The 17,999-nt window shown below is 41.3% G+C and overlaps 1 protein-coding gene across 3 annotated transcripts in view; it reads right to left on the bottom strand.

Annotated features, from left to right (window-relative positions):
- The window catches only part of slain1a (SLAIN motif family, member 1a), a 125,951-nt gene that overhangs the window by 9,136 nt on the left and 98,816 nt on the right, over positions 1-17,999 (bottom strand). For all 3 annotated transcript variants that reach the window (XM_055636776.1, XM_055636774.1, XM_055636775.1), the window contains 2 exons: positions 11,303-11,635; positions 6,813-6,944 (listed from right to left, as the gene is read on the bottom strand). In XM_055636776.1, coding sequence (XP_055492751.1) covers positions 6,813-6,944; positions 11,303-11,635 — 465 coding nt within the window. The remainder of the gene's footprint in view (positions 1-6,812; positions 6,945-11,302; positions 11,636-17,999) is intronic.

Genomic DNA, 17,999 nt, shown 5'->3' with positions numbered 1-17,999 from the left:
TAATCTGCTATCAAGAATACCCAATGGTTTGGTATCTGGCTCACACTTGCCATTCACCGGCACCCCTAAAGCCATCCTCCATTCCCATTCACTGCTACCTGAGTTCCCGCCCTTCATTTCCATTCGTCAGAACCCCATTTCCTACCTTCCATTCCTTCTCACCAGGCCCATGTTGTTGTGCTTATTTCTGCTCGTTGGCCCCCAAATTCACACGGTCCTTATCCCTTCACTGGGCCCCAGTTCCCACTCTCCCTTCCCACTCATTGGGGCCCCAGTTCTGCTCTCCATTCCCCCTCATTGTCCCCCAGTTCCCACATTTTATTCACTCTTCCAACAGTACATAATCCCATCCAATCAAAGCATGATTTACCTACAATAATCCATTTCACTCTTTTAGGAGCTCAATGCTCTTAAAACAGTGGAATTGATAGTAGACTTTAGGAGAGCTTCCCCTCCCCTCCCCCCACTCACCATCACCAACGCCACAGCCACATCTGTGGAGTCTTTCAAGTACCTTGGAACCATCATCTCCAAGGACCTTAAATGGGTGGCCATCATCGACTCCACAGTCAAAAAGGGCCAACAGAGTATGTACTTCCTGCAGCAGCTGAGGAAACACAATCTGCCACAGGCAATGATGGTCCAATTCTATACTGCCATCATAGAATCTGTCCTCACCTTCTCCATCATCATCTGGTTTGACTCAGCCACCAAGCACGACATCCGGAGGCAGCAGCGAATCGTTTGTTCAGCTGAGAAGGGTGTTGGCTGCTAACTTCCCTCCATTGACAAACTGTACACTGCAGGGGCTAGGAAGCGAGCAGGTAAGATCATCTCTGACCCCCCTCACCCTGGCCACAAACTCTTTGAAGCATTTCCCTCTGGAAGACGACTCTGGACTGCCAAAGCTGCCACAGCCAGACATAAAAACAGCTTTTTTTTCCACAAGCAGTAGCTCTACTCAATAACCACAAGTCTGTAGCCTCCTTTTGCTCTGGTATTTTATTTAATTCACATGGTTAAACTATAATGTTTTAATGTTTTATTCTTAATTGTTTACTGTATGTTGTGTTGTTACTTGTGAGCGGAGCACCAATTCCTTGTATGTGTACATACTTAGCCAATAAACTGATTCATTCATAGAAACATAGAAACATAGAAACATAGAAATTAGGTGCAGGAGTAGGCCATTCGGCCCTTCGAGCCTGCACCGCCATTCAATATGATCATGGCTGATCATCCAACTCAGTATCCCGTACCTGCCTTCTCTCCATACCCCCTGATCCCCTTAGCCACAAGGGCCACATCTAACTCCCTCTTAAATATAGCCAATGAACTGGCCTCAACTACCCTCTGTGGCAGAGAGTTCCAGAGATTCACCACTCTCTGTGTGAAAAAAGTTCTTCTCATCTCGGTTTTAAAGGATTTCCCCCTTATCCTTAAGCTGTGACCCCTTGTCCTGGACTTCCCCAACATCGGGAACAATCTTCCTGCATCTAGCCTGTCCAACCCCTTAAGAATTTTGTAAGTTTCTATAAGATCCCCTCTCAATCTCCTAAATTCTAGAGAGTATAAACCAAGTCTATCCAGTCTTTCTTCATAAGACAGTCCTGACATCCCAGGTATCAGTCTGGGGAACCTTCGCTGCACTCCCTCTATGGCAATAATGTCCTTCCTCAGATTTGGAGACCAAAACTGTACGCAATACTCCAGGTGTGGTCTCACCAAGACCCTGTACAACTGCAGTAGAACCTCCCTGCTCCTATACTCAAATCCTTTTGCAATGAAAGCTAACATACCATTCGCTTTCTTTACTGTCTGCTGCACCTGCATGCCTACCTTCAATGACTGGTGTACCATGACACCCAGGTCTCGCTGCATCTCCCCCTTTCCCAATCAGCCACCATTTAGGTAATAGCCTGTTTCCCGTTTTTGCCAGCAAAATGGATAAGCTCACATTTATCCACATTATACTGCATCTGCCAAACATTTGCCCATTCACCCAGCCTATCCAAGTCACCTTGCAGTCTCCTAGCATCCTCCTCACAGCTAACACTGCCCCCCAGCTTAGTGTCATCCGCAAACTTGGAGATATTGCCTTCAATTCCCTCATCCAGATCATTAATATATATTGTAAATAGCTGGGGTCCCAGCACTGAGCCTTGCGGTACCCCACTAGTCATTGCCTGCCATTGTGAAAAGGACCCGTTTACTCCTACTCTTTGCTTCCTGTTTGCCAGCCAGTTCTCTATCCACATCAATACTGAACCCCCAATGCCGTGTGCTTTAAGTTTGTATACTAATCTCTTATGTGGGACCTTGTCAAAATCCTTCTGGAAGTCCAGATACACCACATCCACTGGTTCTCCCCTATCCACGCTACTAGTTACATCCTCGAAAAATTCTATAAGATTCGTCAGACATGATTTACCTTTCGTAAATCCATGCTGACTTTGTCCAATGATTTCACCACTTTCCAAATGTGCTGCTATCCCATCTTTAATAACTTACTCTAGCAGTTTCCCCACTACCGATGTTAGACTAACTGGTCTGTAATTCCCCGTTTTCTCTCTCCCTCCCTTCTTAAAAAGTGGGGTTATGTTTGCTACCTGCCAATCCTCAGGAACTACTCCAGAATCTAAAGAGTTTTGAAAGATTATTACTAATGCATCCACTATTTCTGGAGCTACTTCCTTAAGTACTCTGGGATGCAGCCTATCTGGCCCTGGGGATTTATCGGCCTTTAATCCATTCAATTTACCCAACACTACTTTCCGGCTAACCTGGATTTCACTCAATTCCTCCAATTCCTTTGACCCGCAGTCCCCTGCTATTTCCGGCAAATTATTTATGTCTTCCTTAGTGAAGACGGAACCAAAGTAGTTATTCAATTGGTCCGCCATATCCTTGTTCCCCATGATCAACTCACCTGTTTCTGACTGCAAGGGACCTACATTTGTTTTAACTAATCTCTTTCTTTTCACATATCTATAAAAACTTTTGCAGTCATTTTTTATGTTCCCTGCCAATTTTCTTTCATAATCTATTTTTCCTTTCCTAATTAAGCCCTTCGTCCTCCTCTGCTGGTCTCTGAATTTCTCCCAGTCCTCCGGTATGCTGCTTTTTCTGGCTAATTTGTACGCATCATCCTTCGCTTTGATACTATCCCTGATTTCCCTTGTTATCCACGGATGTACTACCTTCCCTGATTTATTCTTTTGCCAAACTGGGATGAACAATTTTGTAGTTCATCCATGCAGTCTTTAAATGTCTTCCATTGCATATCCACCGTCAACCCTTTTAGAATTAATTGCCAGTCAATCTTGGCCAATTCACGTCTCATACCCTCAAAGTTACCTTTCTTTAAGTTCAGGACCCTTGTTTCTGAATTAACAATGTCACTCTCCATCCTAATGAAGAACTCAACCATATTATGGTCACTTTTGCCCAAGGGGGCACGTACAACAAGATTGCTAACTAACCCTTCCTCATTACTCAATACCCAGTCTAAAATAGCCTGCTCTCTCATTGGTTCCTCTACATGTTGATTTAGATAACTATCCCGCATACATTCCAAGAAATCCTCTTCCTCAGCACCCCTGCCAATTTGATTCACCCAATCTATATGTAGATTGAAGTCACCCATTATAACCGTTTTGCCTTTGTCGCACGCATTTCTAATTTCCTGTTTGATACCATCTCCAACTTCACTACTACTGTTAGGTGGCCTGTACATAACACCCACCAGCGTTTTCTGCCCCTTAGTGTTTCAGTCACACTTTGTGGATCATGGTTCTAACTCCCAGTAATTATGCCCAATTTACCTGAAAATTCATTGTAATACTGTACTACATCGAGTGTACTACATATAGTGTACTGTACTACATCTAATTAATTTACAGTGAATTAAAGCTGCATATAGGGTATTAATGAAAGTAAACTGTAAGATCTGCCAGACTGGCCCAACCAGAGCCACACCATGCCATATTATTAGAATTTCATTTTACATTATTCGACGAGAACGTCTTCAATCACTGAGTCTCGATCCAGGATTTTCACACAAAACCTAACTGCCCTTCCTCCTCGCCTCTCTCTGCTCTGCAGGTAACACAATCCCATTCTGTCACCTTAATTTATCTTCGCGCTGCTGCTCTTTTCCAGCACATTCTGGTTCAAGTGCAGAGGTTGTCCTATCTCTCTATTCATGATTCTCCCAGCTGCCAGATATTATAAGAAAACTAATTTCAGGCATATTTAGATCAACAGTGAATACTATATTTGTTGCTAAAACCTAAATTCTCCCCACTCTGGAAAATAATATAGCAAGATATGCTTTGGCTTTGGTAAGTTCCACAAATGTGTCCCGATACCTCGAAACATGCTTCACCATGAAACCTGAACAGAAACCTCTGGAGACCTTGCGCCCCACCCAAGGTTTCCGTGAGGTTCCCGGAGGTTTTTGTCACTCTCCCTAATGGTCGAAAGTGGTTTCCACGTAGTTGAGCTTCTTCTATGTCCGGCGATTATTTCAAAAAATTCAAAACAGGCCTCGACTAAAAATAGTTTGCCGTTATAAAAATCGGTATTTTTTAAGTCAAAGCCGGTTGTGATGCTAGTAGAAGGTGGTTACCGGAGGTTGCAGGTAATGGAAGGTTAGACCTCCCTGGTGGAATAAAACTGGGTGAAAAAAAGGTTAATATTACAAAAGCATGTGACCTCTGTCACTCCTGCGCGTGTTCAATCATAGTTGCAGAGTTCTTTTAGGAGAGAAAAGTTTTTTTTTCTTACAATAAAAGCCTCCCAGGTTTTTTTAAAAAATCATTCTAAACCATGAGAGCAGAGAAGGAACAAGTTAGGTGGATATTACTAAAAGTACATATTCTGCTGTCAGCAGCAGCCCTTTTGCTTCATCAGCCTTTCAAGAAAGGCAGAAAGCACAAGGGTGAAGAGGAAGCAAAAGAAGAGGTGTCAGTGGGTGAAGCCCTTCTTGCAAAGAAGATTGATGATTGGACAGTATGATAACCTGATGAATGTGCTGCAAGAGGAGGAGTTGTCTGCATTTAAAAACTTTCTACGAATCACACCTGAGCTGTTTAATGAGCTGAAGGAAACTGTGGGTCCCCTGCTGGAAAAAAAAAAGGAGACCTATATGAGGTCTATATTGTATATTGTATTATATATAACCTATATTGTAAGAAAAAAAAACTTTTCTCTGCTAAAAGAACTCTGCAACTATGATTGAGCACGCTCAGGAGTGACAGAGGTCACATGCTTATGTTAATATTAACCTTTTTTTCACCCAGTTTTATTCCACCAAGGAGGTCTTACCATCCACTACCTGCAACCTCCGGTAACCACCTTCAACTAGCATCGCAACCGGCTTCGACCAAAAAATTACCGATTTTAAAATGGCAAACCTATTTTTAGTCGAGGCCGGATTTGAATTTTTTGAAATAATTTCCGAAACATAGAAGAAGCTCGACTACGTGGAAACCACTTTCAACCATTAGGGAGAGTGACAAAAACCTCCGGGAACCTCACAGAAACCTTGGGTGGGGCGCAAGGTCTCCAGAGGTTTCTGTTCAGGTTTCCTAAGTGGGACAGGGGCATTACACAGTAAATGGAGAGTGTTCCGGAACTAGGGAACCTAAGAGTACAAATATAAAGTTCCCTGAAAGTGGAGACACAGGTATGCAAGGTGGTGGAGAAGGTGTTTGGCACATTTCCCTTCATTGGTTGGGGCATAAAGTACAGGAATTGGGGCACCATATTGCAGCAAGATATTGGTGACACCACACTTGGAGTATTGCAAGCAGTTCAGGTCACTTTGTTAGAGGAAGGATGTCATTAGTTGGAAATGGTGCTAAAAAGATTCACAGGGATGATACTGGAACTGGAGGACTTGAGTTATAAGGAGAGATTGTATTGGCTGGGGCTTTTTCTCTGGGGCATAGTAAGCTGAGGGGGGGGGACCTTAAAGAGGTATAAAACATTACAAGGGGCATACATAAGGAGATGTTCAAATTCTTTGTTTTTTCCAAGAGTACATTTTATGGACATTTTTTTTAAATTTGATAATCTGAGTTTCACCATCACCATTTCTGAGATTTTTAGTTGCTATGGCGGGTGCAAATGTACATTTCTGGTCTCTGCAGTTATTTGCCTAATTTTACAATCATACCAATTTGAATTATTGTGAGGAAATTTTGGGCACCATATCTGCAGAAGGATATGCTGGCTCTGGAGAGGGCCCAGAGGAGGTTTACAAGAGCATTTGATGGCACTAAGTCTGTACTTGCTGGAGTTTAGAAGAATGAGGGGGGACCTCATTGAAACTTACTGAATAGTGAAAGGCTTGGATAGAGTCTGTTTCCACTAATGGGAGAGTCTAGGACTGGACGTCATAGCCTCAGAATTAAAGGACATTCCTTTAGGAAGGAGATGTGGAGGAAATTCTTTAGTCAGCGGGTGGTAAATCTGTGGAATTCTTTGCCACAGAAGGCTGTGGAGGCCAAGTCAATGGATATTTTTAAGGCAGAAATACTGTAGATAGATTCTTGATTAATGCAGGTGTCAGAGGTTATGGGGAGAAGGCAGGACAATGGGGTTAGGAGAGATAGATCAGCCATGATTGAATGGCGGAGTAGATGTGTTGAGCCGAATGGCCTAATTCTACTCTTATCAGTTATGACCTTATTACCTTATGCCACCACTGATAACTGACCTTACATTGCATTAGCAGGGGAAACATTCAGCAGACAGACCAAATAAAGCTACGTGACAAGGTTTGCTCACTAGCAGTTTATACTCACATGCTGGTGACTGCAGTCGTGATGTTCCATTCTGCAAGTTTGAATCAAAACTTCTGCTATTCTTAAAAGAGTCGGGTGAACTGGCGGCGCTGAATGAACGTGCAAGGTTTGGCATGCTGCGTCTGAGTTTTTCTACAACAGAAAAAACTAGTTAGTTCAAATACAAATACAAAGTTGTACAATCTCACACTTTGGAGCAAGTTTACACATTAACAGTATTTTAGAAATGAGAGTGAGAAACTACTTATCATGCAAATCGGATATTAATAAAGGGCAGTTACAGTAGAAGATAATACATCCCAACCAACCTTTAGTTTATAATTTGATGTTTAAGTTAATCCCGTATTTTTCTCCCCACATTCACTTTAACTCCCCCCACTTTTTACATCTTACCTTCACAAAAAGGGCAATTTAAAGTAGTTAATTAATCTTCCATTGTCTTTGGGATATGAAAGAAAAATGACTGAAGACCACAGTCATATGTGAACACTACACACAGGCAATGCCTCAAGTCAGAATTGAATATTGGTCTCTGATCTTTGAGGTAGTGACTCAACTAATTGAGTCACAGTGCTGCCCCAATTTGCCTGACGAAAAGCAAAGAGACCCTGTCTAAAAAAGTGTTAACGTGGTTTTTTTTCTATTATGTTCAAATGTCTGCAGTAAGAATGTAGACAAAAGTGCTGGAGAAACTCAGCGGGTGCACCAGCATCTATGGAGCGAATGCATGACTCATGGTGAAATTGTGAAAAATTTAGTGCGATTCCTACACCAAGATATTTTGGGGAAGTCGGTGTCAGTTCTTAACTCTTAAAACTGGCTGTGAGCTGGAAGAAAAATCCTCAATTTTTCTTCTGGACTACTGCTCTGTGATAATGTAACAGGCCATGCCAAAATAACACGGTTACTCTGGTGAATTTTGTTCTGTCCTCAATAGCCTCAAGCATAATGAGCAGGAGAAATAATAATTTACAGGTTTTAGACTGCTGACCAACAGCTCTTCTCCATTAAAACATCTTTATTGGGCTAATAGATATATATCAAATATTTACATGAGATAAACAGGGTGGGGAGGTGGGACAAACACAAAGGAAGGTTGTGTCGGGAAATGAGGACATGGGAGGAGATGGGAGGAGATGGGAGGAGAGGGGAGGAGAGGGGAAGAGACAGAGGATAAAGCATATTTTAAAGATAAAGGGTAACATGCAAAGGAAGTCAACAGGACATATTAGAATATAATAGTTTATTTTAAATAATATCTTCCGTAACTTCATATGACATTATCTGTCACATTATTTGTGGTGTGTGTATTATATTACTGTTTTTTCAAAGGTTGGTTGAATTGTTAATTACTTTTTTAATAGTTCTACGATATACTGCTCTGTGAACCTGAACTGACATTTCCCATCCAGACAGGTTCAGGCAGATGAGCCTACAAATTGAAGAGGTCATCTGCAGGAAGTTTGCAATCAGCTTAATGTGGTGCCCATGGCTGGGGCAGGATAGAATGGGCCTGGCCTCGTCAACCCTGAAAAAAGACCAAGCCTCTTCAATCTCCGCCATTGTAGGGAGAAGAGATCACAGAGTGAATGTCTGACAGGCAGACAGAAAAGCTGATCAGACAACCAGGGTTAGGAGTGGTGGTTGGGGTTTATAGTTAAAAAGACGAGGATGGGACTAGGGGATGATTCAAAGAGAAGAAGTTCAAAATCCTGAAATTGTTGCAAAGTTAGCAGTGCCATTGGATAGAATGCAACTCTGGTGTCATTGTTCTGCAAAATATTGATTTGTGTAAAATCTCAATGTTATATTAAATTTATAAAATCATCGTGTTGAGGATCGATATTTTATTCTTCATTCAATAATATGTCCTTGGGGGAGTATTTGCTAGCGCTGTTGGGGAGGTTTTAAACTAATGTGGCAGGGGGATGGGAGCATGAGCAGAGAGACAGAGGGGTGTAATATGAGTGTAGAAGCAATAGGTAGCAAGGTGAAAAGTAAAAGTGGCAGGCAGACAAATCCTGGGCAAAAATCAAAAAGGGCCACTTTTCAACAAAATTGTATAAGGGGTAAGTGTTGTAAAAACAAGCCTGAAGGCTTTGTGTCTCAATGCAAGGAGCATTAGTAATAAGGCGGATGAGTTGAATGTGTAGATAGTTATTAATGAATATGATATAGTTGGGATCACGGAGACATGGCTCCAGGGTGACCAAGGCTGGGAGCAGAACATCCAGGGTATTCAATATTCGGGAGGGATAGACAGAAAGGAAAAGGAGGTGGGGTAGCATGGCTGGTCAGAGAGGAGATTAACACAATAGAAAGGAAGGACATTAACTTAGAAGATGTGGAATCGATATTGGTAGAGCTGCGAAACATTAAGGGGCAGAAAACACTAGTGGGAGTTGTGTACAGGCAGCTGTGTACAGTAGTCGTGGAGTTGGGGATGGCATCAAACAGGAAATTAGAAATGCGTGCAACAAAGGTAAAACAGTTATATTGGGTGACTTCAATCTACATATAGATTGGGTGAATCAAATTGGCAGGGGTGCTGAGGAAGAGGATTTCTTGGAATGCATGCAGGATAGTTTTCTAAACCAACATGTAGAGGAACCAATGAGAGAGCAGGCTATTCTAGACTGGGTATTGAGTAATGAGGAAGGGTTTGTTAGCAGCCTTGTTGTGCGTGGCCCCTTGGGCAAGAGTGACCATAATATGGTTGAGTTCTTCATTAGGATGGAGAGTGACATAGTTAATTCGGAAACAAGGGTTCTGAACTTAAAGAAAGGTAACTTTGAGGGTATGAGATGTGAATTGGCCAAGATAGACAGGCAATTGATTCTTAAAGGGTTGACGGTGGATATGCAATCGAAGACATTTAAATACCGTATAGAGTCAGTAAAAGGAGATGAGAGGGATTGGTGACAAAGAAGCAAAGTTATGATAGGCTAACCTGACAAGGGTTTAATGATGGGCAGATGGAGGCAAGTTAGGGGGATGGGAGGGGGAGTGTGGACACAGTGGCTGATAGTTGGAAGCAGATAATGAAAAAAATTCAAGTGAGCCCCACTTTCTATGTTCTTTTCCACTTTCTCTCCCCTTGTCTAACTTCCCATTTTCACCTGCCCATCACCCACATGCCTATCCCTCTGGGTATCTTCTCGCCTGGACCACCCTTCCTATGCCCTCCTCCATTTGATTCCATCTTGCCCACTAGAACCTTATCTAGTCCCAATTATCACCTTCCCTTCGACTCCCCAACTTGCCCCCAGCTGTACATTTTTTTCCTTTTCTGCTTCCATCTATTCCACCAGCTTTTCTTCCCCCTCCAATCCCCGCCCCCCCCCCCCTAAATAACTCCATCTGCAGTTCAGCCCTTCCCCCACTCCACCCCCATCTCATTCCACCTGTTACACACCAGCCAATGCCTTTCCCATCCATTCTACAGATTTATACTGGCTATCTTTCTTCCACACTCTTTGTCCTGATGTACACTCACAACCCAAAACGTAGACTATCCATTTGCCTCCACAGATGCTGCTTGATCCATTGAATTCCTCCAGCAGTTTGTTTGTTTGTTGCTGAACCTGCAATTTATTTTCTCTCCAATGAAACATTGTGAATGATAATTTAGAACAGCATCATGGATTTGCATTGTCCCCGAGTGAATTGATGTTTATAGCTCTGCATAGCTTTGTGTACACTTCAGCATATTTTGAGAGCCAATTTAAAAAGTTACAATGGCAGCACCTGCAGATGGAAGCAACGTTATGTTAAATGTGACAATGACATTTTATCCTTGGCCACTATCAAGTTTCTGCCATTGCAATTCAATGGGGATGGTCCTCAAGGTTACTGGAAGTACAGCTCGGATTTGGGAAGTACTGAAAACAGGTCAAGTTTCAATTTTATAGACATTAGGCATACATTTAGATTTGAATCAATATTTCACAGCCATTTGTTCTGTGGAGAGTGAAAATGACACAAGGATATCTGAGGTGCACAAGGCAAACAGTGTATACATTTTTGAGCATGCTGAAAACATTTTTTAAATTTTATCAAATGCTACTTTGGAGTGCAACTCTACAATTCACAATTAGATTGCAACAGTACTTTAACTAAGTCTGGTAGTTTCTTCGCTGAGTGAATTAATAAACGTAATGAAATAAATAAAGGTCCTCTCCCACAATTAAAATTAACAAATGGTGGGTAGAAATCATTATTCTGAATGGTGAACAAAACCCACAAAGTTTTATTGTGTGCTGAAATAATAAGGTTAAATTTCAGAAGTGCAAACTTCTCGTGCTAATCACAAACCACCTATTTCAATGTGGTTTTACTACGTAGTTGTCCCCTTGCTGTTTATTTTCAATCCCAGCACAGAATATTATAAGAAGACCTCTGTACCCCAACATGACGATATCTACCTTGACATATACTGAAAATAAATATATTCTAAATTAAACACTCACAGGTGATCTTCAGAATTTTACCTGCACTTGTTCGGTACTGGTGTTGCTCAGCTGTGTGACCCTGTGAGTAATAGGATGGATAAGCACTAGAATTCAAATAGGAGGAAGTCGTTGGACCTCTTCTGCAGTCTCTGATGCTGGAAAAAGTCTGTGAATGCGGCATACTTCGCAAGGGTGGGGAACATCGGGTGAGTCGAGGCTGTGGCGGAAGTTGGTCAAATTCTTCTTCGTCTTCAAGACTGCAGCAGTCGTATTCCTGGTCACTGCCTGTCCCCCGCTTTACTGAATACAGTGATGTACTGGAACTGCGCTGAGAGATGGTTGTTGAAGTGGAAGCATAATCTTGCCGTAGACCTGAAGGTCAGGAAGGAGGAGCACACACAGGATTAGGAAACAATTTGCCACTTTGTGTAGAAGCTCACAATTTAATAATTAATACAAATGTTTACTGTTCTAAACACTAAACCTTGATAACACTATTGATAGCACTACAATAGAACATGCAAGGCAGCTGACAAAATATGAAGTCTGCTCACCGCACAGTCAAAAATATGTAGAATTACTGAGGTATTAGCACTGGATTAGTTGATAATGATCTTTCTTCAGGGTCAGAGGTCAGAATTTCCAATACCATTCAAGAGATCTGGGCATTAGGTTGGGATATATTGAGGAAGTGCTGCACTTTTGGAATGAAATGGTGAAATACTGCCCCGTAATCTCTCTGGCCTACAAAGTACCTGCAGCATTTGGAAAAGGATTTGGAGAATCTTCTGCAGAATCCTGCTCTGCAGTTACAATAATACAGTTGGAGTTGGCCTGTGACACAGTTTTTAGCACTGCTACCTGCTATCCATATAATATAGTGCACATATAATATAGTAAACAGCAGCCAATAGTTCATTATACCAGTTGCTCGTTGCATCAATTGATAAGGTATGATGCATAAAATGCATAAAATGAGAAATTATTAGCTCAGTCTGTCAGCATGGTTTCTTAGACCATTGACCCGTTTTAACATTATTTAGGCCTGTGTTATTACTTCATGATTTGACAAATATGTGAAATTCTGGCAACTCACTGTTAGCACATTTCCTACTGAAGCTGGTTTTGTATTCAGTTCTGGAATGAATTTGTCATCATATACCAGTATTTCTTCAACCTGCATGGTTATGTCTGTCACTGTAATCATTTGGTCAGCATCGATACTCGTGCCAAGATGCAATTATAGAGTTTAAAACTGCAAACTGGTACTATTTTGCCCATATCCTACTTATTACCATCAATCTTAACACTCCCAATTTCTTATTTTGTCTCAGTGCTTTTTTTTTCTTTTCTGATTGAGTTATTGGAATATGAATTCTCTCATCTAAGCTGAAGTCCAAACGCAATTACATTCAAAATCTGCAATGCAACAAGAGCTCAGTACAATATTTGAACAACATATTAGCCAAATGATTATTAAGTTTGAGTAACCATGGAAAATTTATGGCCTGGTGTCTTCCTTAAGAATACTATTTAAGTATTCAATTAGTTCTTATGACACAAATTGAGGACCAGAACCTGATACCAATTCATCAACAATACAGCATGGCTTATTAATCAACCTCATCTTATGAAATTTCTGTTACTGTGCATGATCCCATTTCTCACTTCAATACATCTAGACCGAGCATAGATGAGGAATAGAAAATTATCATTACTTTATTGTCACAAAACAACATAGCTTCTGAAATAGCACATCAGCTATTGTCATGGTTGTGAGGGTGTCATTGATCATTCTGATGAGCTGGACATGTCAACACAATGCTGTCAATCTTTTTGGCAATAACCAGCAATATACTAACCAGATGGCAGTAACTTTCATGGTTATAACACCCTCCTAAACAACGAGGTACCACCGACGGAACCATATAGACACACATGGGAAAATGAATTAGGTCATCCCATAACGAAAGATATTTGGGACGAATGTTTACAACATATACATCAATGTTCGTTAAATGCCAGACATGCTTTAATACAATTTAAAGTCTTACATAGTAACTACTCTAAAATAAAACTAAATAAAATCTTCCCACAAATCTCTCCTATTTGTGATAAATGTCTACATCTAGAGGCTAATTTAACACATACGTTTACAAATTGTATAAAAATTAAACATTTCTGGACTGATATTTTTGAAATAATTTCAGAAGTTATTAATACAAAACTGGATCCAAACTCAAAATTAATAATACTTGGAATATCAGAACAAAGTTTAACACTCACAACAAGCCAAATACATTTCCTCGATTACAGTATAATAACCGAGAAAAAATTAATATTAAAATTTTGGAAAGTCCCTATAACCCCCACAATTAAAATGTGGATTGTGGAAATGTCGGAGACCCTATACCTAGAAAGAATTAGACTTGTCGTAATGGACAAACAAGAACTTTTTGATAAAATATGGGCTCCATTCATTAATTATCTGACGGGATAGATTGGCCCAGCACGAAAACCCAACTGAAACTTGAACTCAGGATTAGATGAAAAGTCATACTTTATAATCTACGAACCTCCACTGACGTATTATAAGTAATCCATTCCACCTTTTCTGTTTTTTTGATATTTGTAACACTTTATTCTCTCTTTTTCCCTTTTTCTATATAAAAAAACACTAGAAGCAGAAGTAATCGACAATTGAAAATTTTAATAATGTATGACTGATGTATATGAAAAGTTTTTTTACTATAATATGCAACTATACTTTATAATATGTCTACTTCTAATAAAAATATTATTTAAAAAAAAAAAAAAAAAAATACCAGGATGTCCAAAAGTTATCTAAGATCTGTCTTCGCTGAACAGTGGGATGACAGTTCCATGAAATTTCCTTCAGAAATCTTTGATCGGTGAACGATTTTAATCTATTTTATAGTGACTGCATATGCTAGCGTGGACACATATTTAAACTGGTCTACCCTTGAATTTATACATTAATTTTCTGCTGAAATATGTCTCAACGTGTCATCTCAGTGATTTCTTCAGCTGCACCTGGGAAATCATCATCTCCCAGTTGCAAGGTAAAGTACGTATTCTCACTACATAAAATAGGATCCTCAGGAATTAGCTTAGATGAAATATCTGCAAATATGTGATCGATGCTCAATAATGGAAAGATGGTGACATGTCCATGATTCTCCCCTATGTAAAAGCTGTCCTGGTTGCAATTACCAATGTTGGACTGACAATGATCTGTGGTCCATGACTGAAATTGAAGTGTTCCCAACATAACTTGGTGAGATGTTTTCAGTCTTCTTCCATGCATGGTTATATCCACGTAGTTAAAATGCAAGCTTCAAATGCATTAGCTTCCCCAGGCTATCATTCATGTTATAACTAATAATAGTGCATGCTCCATGTTGAGGAATGACACACAATCTTCAATATGCTTTGCTGGTCGTAATGTACCAGTAAGCCTTGGTAGCTAAGCTCTGCTTGTGTAAGCCATATACTTTCCATTGATGTAGGCACAAGGAACTGAGATACTGGTTTATCAAAAAATACATAAAGTGCTGGAGTAACTCAATGGGTTGGGCAGCATCTCTGGAGAACACGGGTAGGTGATGTTTCGGGTTGGGATCCTTCTTCAGACATCAGCACTGTGTCTTTTATTGCTCTCTATTGATACTCATTCCATCTCCATGCTGCATTTTATTTTTTAGAGACTGCTCACTAGTGTTAAATCCTGGAAGAAACTGAAGGAATACTGAACCAAACGCCAAAAAGTAAGCTGAGCGACCCAATGTACAATCATTTTTCTTAATTCTTAAAGGATTGTAAACCAATGGTGTCCAACGACAATCCAATGTAAACAACGGTCTAACATTTCCATACTGGTGACATCATCCTTTGATGATAGTGATGGTTTTCATCTTCAATGCTAAAGGACCTAATTCAGATTAAATAAGCAATGTTCTATGTTTTGTGGAATCTTACCCTCGGTCAATTGGAAAATCTTCAGTGAAAACAACTCCACAGAGCAATTTAATAGTGAGATTAAACGAGTACTTACCAGTACGAAGTTTGATCTGTATTTTATGAGGAGTTACGATGAGGGATTACGTGAAGAACCCACCCAGCGCGCAGGCGCGGCATACTTCCAAGCAGCGGTGTGGAATCACAGATAGACACAAATTGAAGTAAAGATAGTAAAGATTAATGAGACATCAGGCCGAGTTTGATCTATACAATGAGGGTGGGAGCGGAGGAGGGCACGTAATCCCTCATCGTAACTCCTCATAAAATACAGATCAAACTTCGTACTGGTAAGTACTCGTTTAATCTCACTATTTTACTTCGGAGTCACGTGAGTGACTACGTGAAGACTTCAAAGGTCTGTGATTTCAAACCGTGTAACAGTTATATCACTCACTGCCGAAAGATCATCGAGGGAGGAAGTGGTATCTAAAGACCAACGAATTTGTTAGTTTTAAACAACAAATGTTTATTAACAACAACAAAAAATAGCTCCCCTGGGCTTTAAATTATAAATTTGCGGTTTCTAAAATTCTCTCCGCAAAGACGTCCTTCTCCATCAGCGGTTTGTGGTAGAATTTTTGGAATGTCGATTCCCTTGACCATCCCGCTGCACTAAGGATGTTGTCTAGGGGAACCTGCATCCGATCCGCCGCTGACGTGGACGCTGCCCTGGTTGAATGGGATTTAAAAACATCTGTGTTAATCCCTGCCGTATTAAGGACCTGTTTCAACCATCTGGATATTGTCTGGCTGGTAACCCGTCCAAAAGGCTTTTTATGGCTGACCCATAAGGCTTTCTCTCTCCCTCTAAGTGTTTGGGTTGTGTCTATGTAATCATAAAGGTGGGTCACCACACACAGCCTAGGTTCTGGAGGGTAAGCCCGGAAAATCAACGGGGAGTTGGATATACCTGGCCTGCTCTGTTTAACCAACCCCGGCATGGTAAAAGCAATGGAATCTGGGGTGGTCACCATGTGGTCCAGACTTAACTGATGCAGCGACTGAACCCTCTGAGCAGAGACAAGCGCCATGAGCATGAGGGTCTTGTGAGTGGACTGTTCCAGTCTCAGGGATCCCACCGGAGGCCAACCTCGAAGGTGTGACAATACTACACTAACATCCCATACATGGGTGTATCTAGGTGTAGGGGGTTTGGTGTTATAAATCCCTTTAAGGAGTTTGATAACCAGAGGGTGGGATCCAATACTATGCTGTCCTGTGGGCATAAGGTATGCGGACAGGGCGCTCCGAGCTGCATTGATGGCACTGTAGCTCATCTTTTGGTCATGGTGCAGGTGGGCCAGGAACTCCAGCACATCCGTGATTGAAGCCGTCTTGTAAGATGTCCCTGCTTTCAGGCAGTACTGTTCCCATTTCCTGATGTAGGTCAGGTACTGTTTCTTGGTGGAAACTCGCAGGGATGCCGACATGGTGGTGATTGTTCTCTCTGATAACCCCAATCCCTGGTAAGGTCTGTTCAGAATCTGGAAACCAGGAGGTTCAATTTTTGATGGCATGGATGACTTATGCCAGTTACCGGGTGAGTCAATAATTGGGGGTGGTTGTGAAGGACCATAGGTGTCTCTACCACCATGTCGTGGAAAATTGGGAACCATGGTTGGGTAGGCCAGTCGGGTACGACCAGAATGCCTGAGGCTGAGTCAGCTTGAATTTTCTGGAGTACCCGACTGATGAGGCAGAAGGGAGGGAAAGCATAGAAAAAGAAATTTCCCCAATCCAGCGTGAAGGCATCTACCGCTGCTGCCTCTGGGTCTGGTTCCCAAGCCACATACATGGGTAGTTGGTGATTTAGTCTAGACGCAAACAAATCTATATCTGGCGTACCATATTGCTTAACAATTCTAGCAAATAGTTTCGGGTCCAACATCCATTCGATGTTGTCATTGAATTTTCGTGACCTGGTGTCCGCCACTAAATTTAGCTTGCCTGGTAAATAGGCAGCTGATAGCCAAATATGTCTCTCGACACACCATTGCCAGATTATAGTAGTCAATTTGTCACATGATACTGATTTTATACCACCCATGTGCTGAATGTAAGACACCGCCGTTGTGTTGTCAATCATAACCCTGACATGTACATGCCGCATGTCGGATACATATGCTTTTAGCCCATAAAATGCGGCAAGCATCTCCAAGAAGTTAATGCCCAGTGTTTGTAGTAGCAATGCCTCTGAGTTAGTCCATCTGCCACCTGTGCTGTCTATAGAGTTAGTAGCTCCCCAGCCTAAAGCACTGGCATCCGTTGTAATGGTTATGTTAGGATTGGCGACGGCGATAGGACTGTGACTGTGCCAAATGTTATCTACCCACCACTGAAGTTCTGATCTGGCTTCAGCGGGTAACTCCATTTTACGGTCATAATGCCCCCTATTAAGACGTAATGCATGTGTCCTTGCTCTTTGCAAATTTTGATAATGCAAAGGCCCATATTGGGCAGCCGGGAATGCTGCTACTATAGTACCAATGACTCTGGCTACGTGCCGTATCCTTGGTTGTGGTGTTGCAATTAAATGGTTACAGGCTTCTGTAAGGGTAACTTTTTTGTCTCTAGGCAGAGTGACAGTCATATGGATAGTGTCAAAAGTGAAGCCTAGGTAAGCCATGTTAGTAGTAGGCTCCAATATTGATTTATCTGGGTGTAGAATGAATCCCAAAGTTTCAAGGAGTTGTTT

This window comes from Leucoraja erinacea, chromosome 6 (genome assembly GCF_028641065.1).
Source record: "Leucoraja erinacea ecotype New England chromosome 6, Leri_hhj_1, whole genome shotgun sequence".
NCBI classification, from domain to species: domain Eukaryota; kingdom Metazoa; phylum Chordata; class Chondrichthyes; order Rajiformes; family Rajidae; genus Leucoraja; species Leucoraja erinaceus.
Note: the sequence above shows the minus strand (reverse complement) of the source record. Positions and strands in the feature narration are given on the sequence as shown.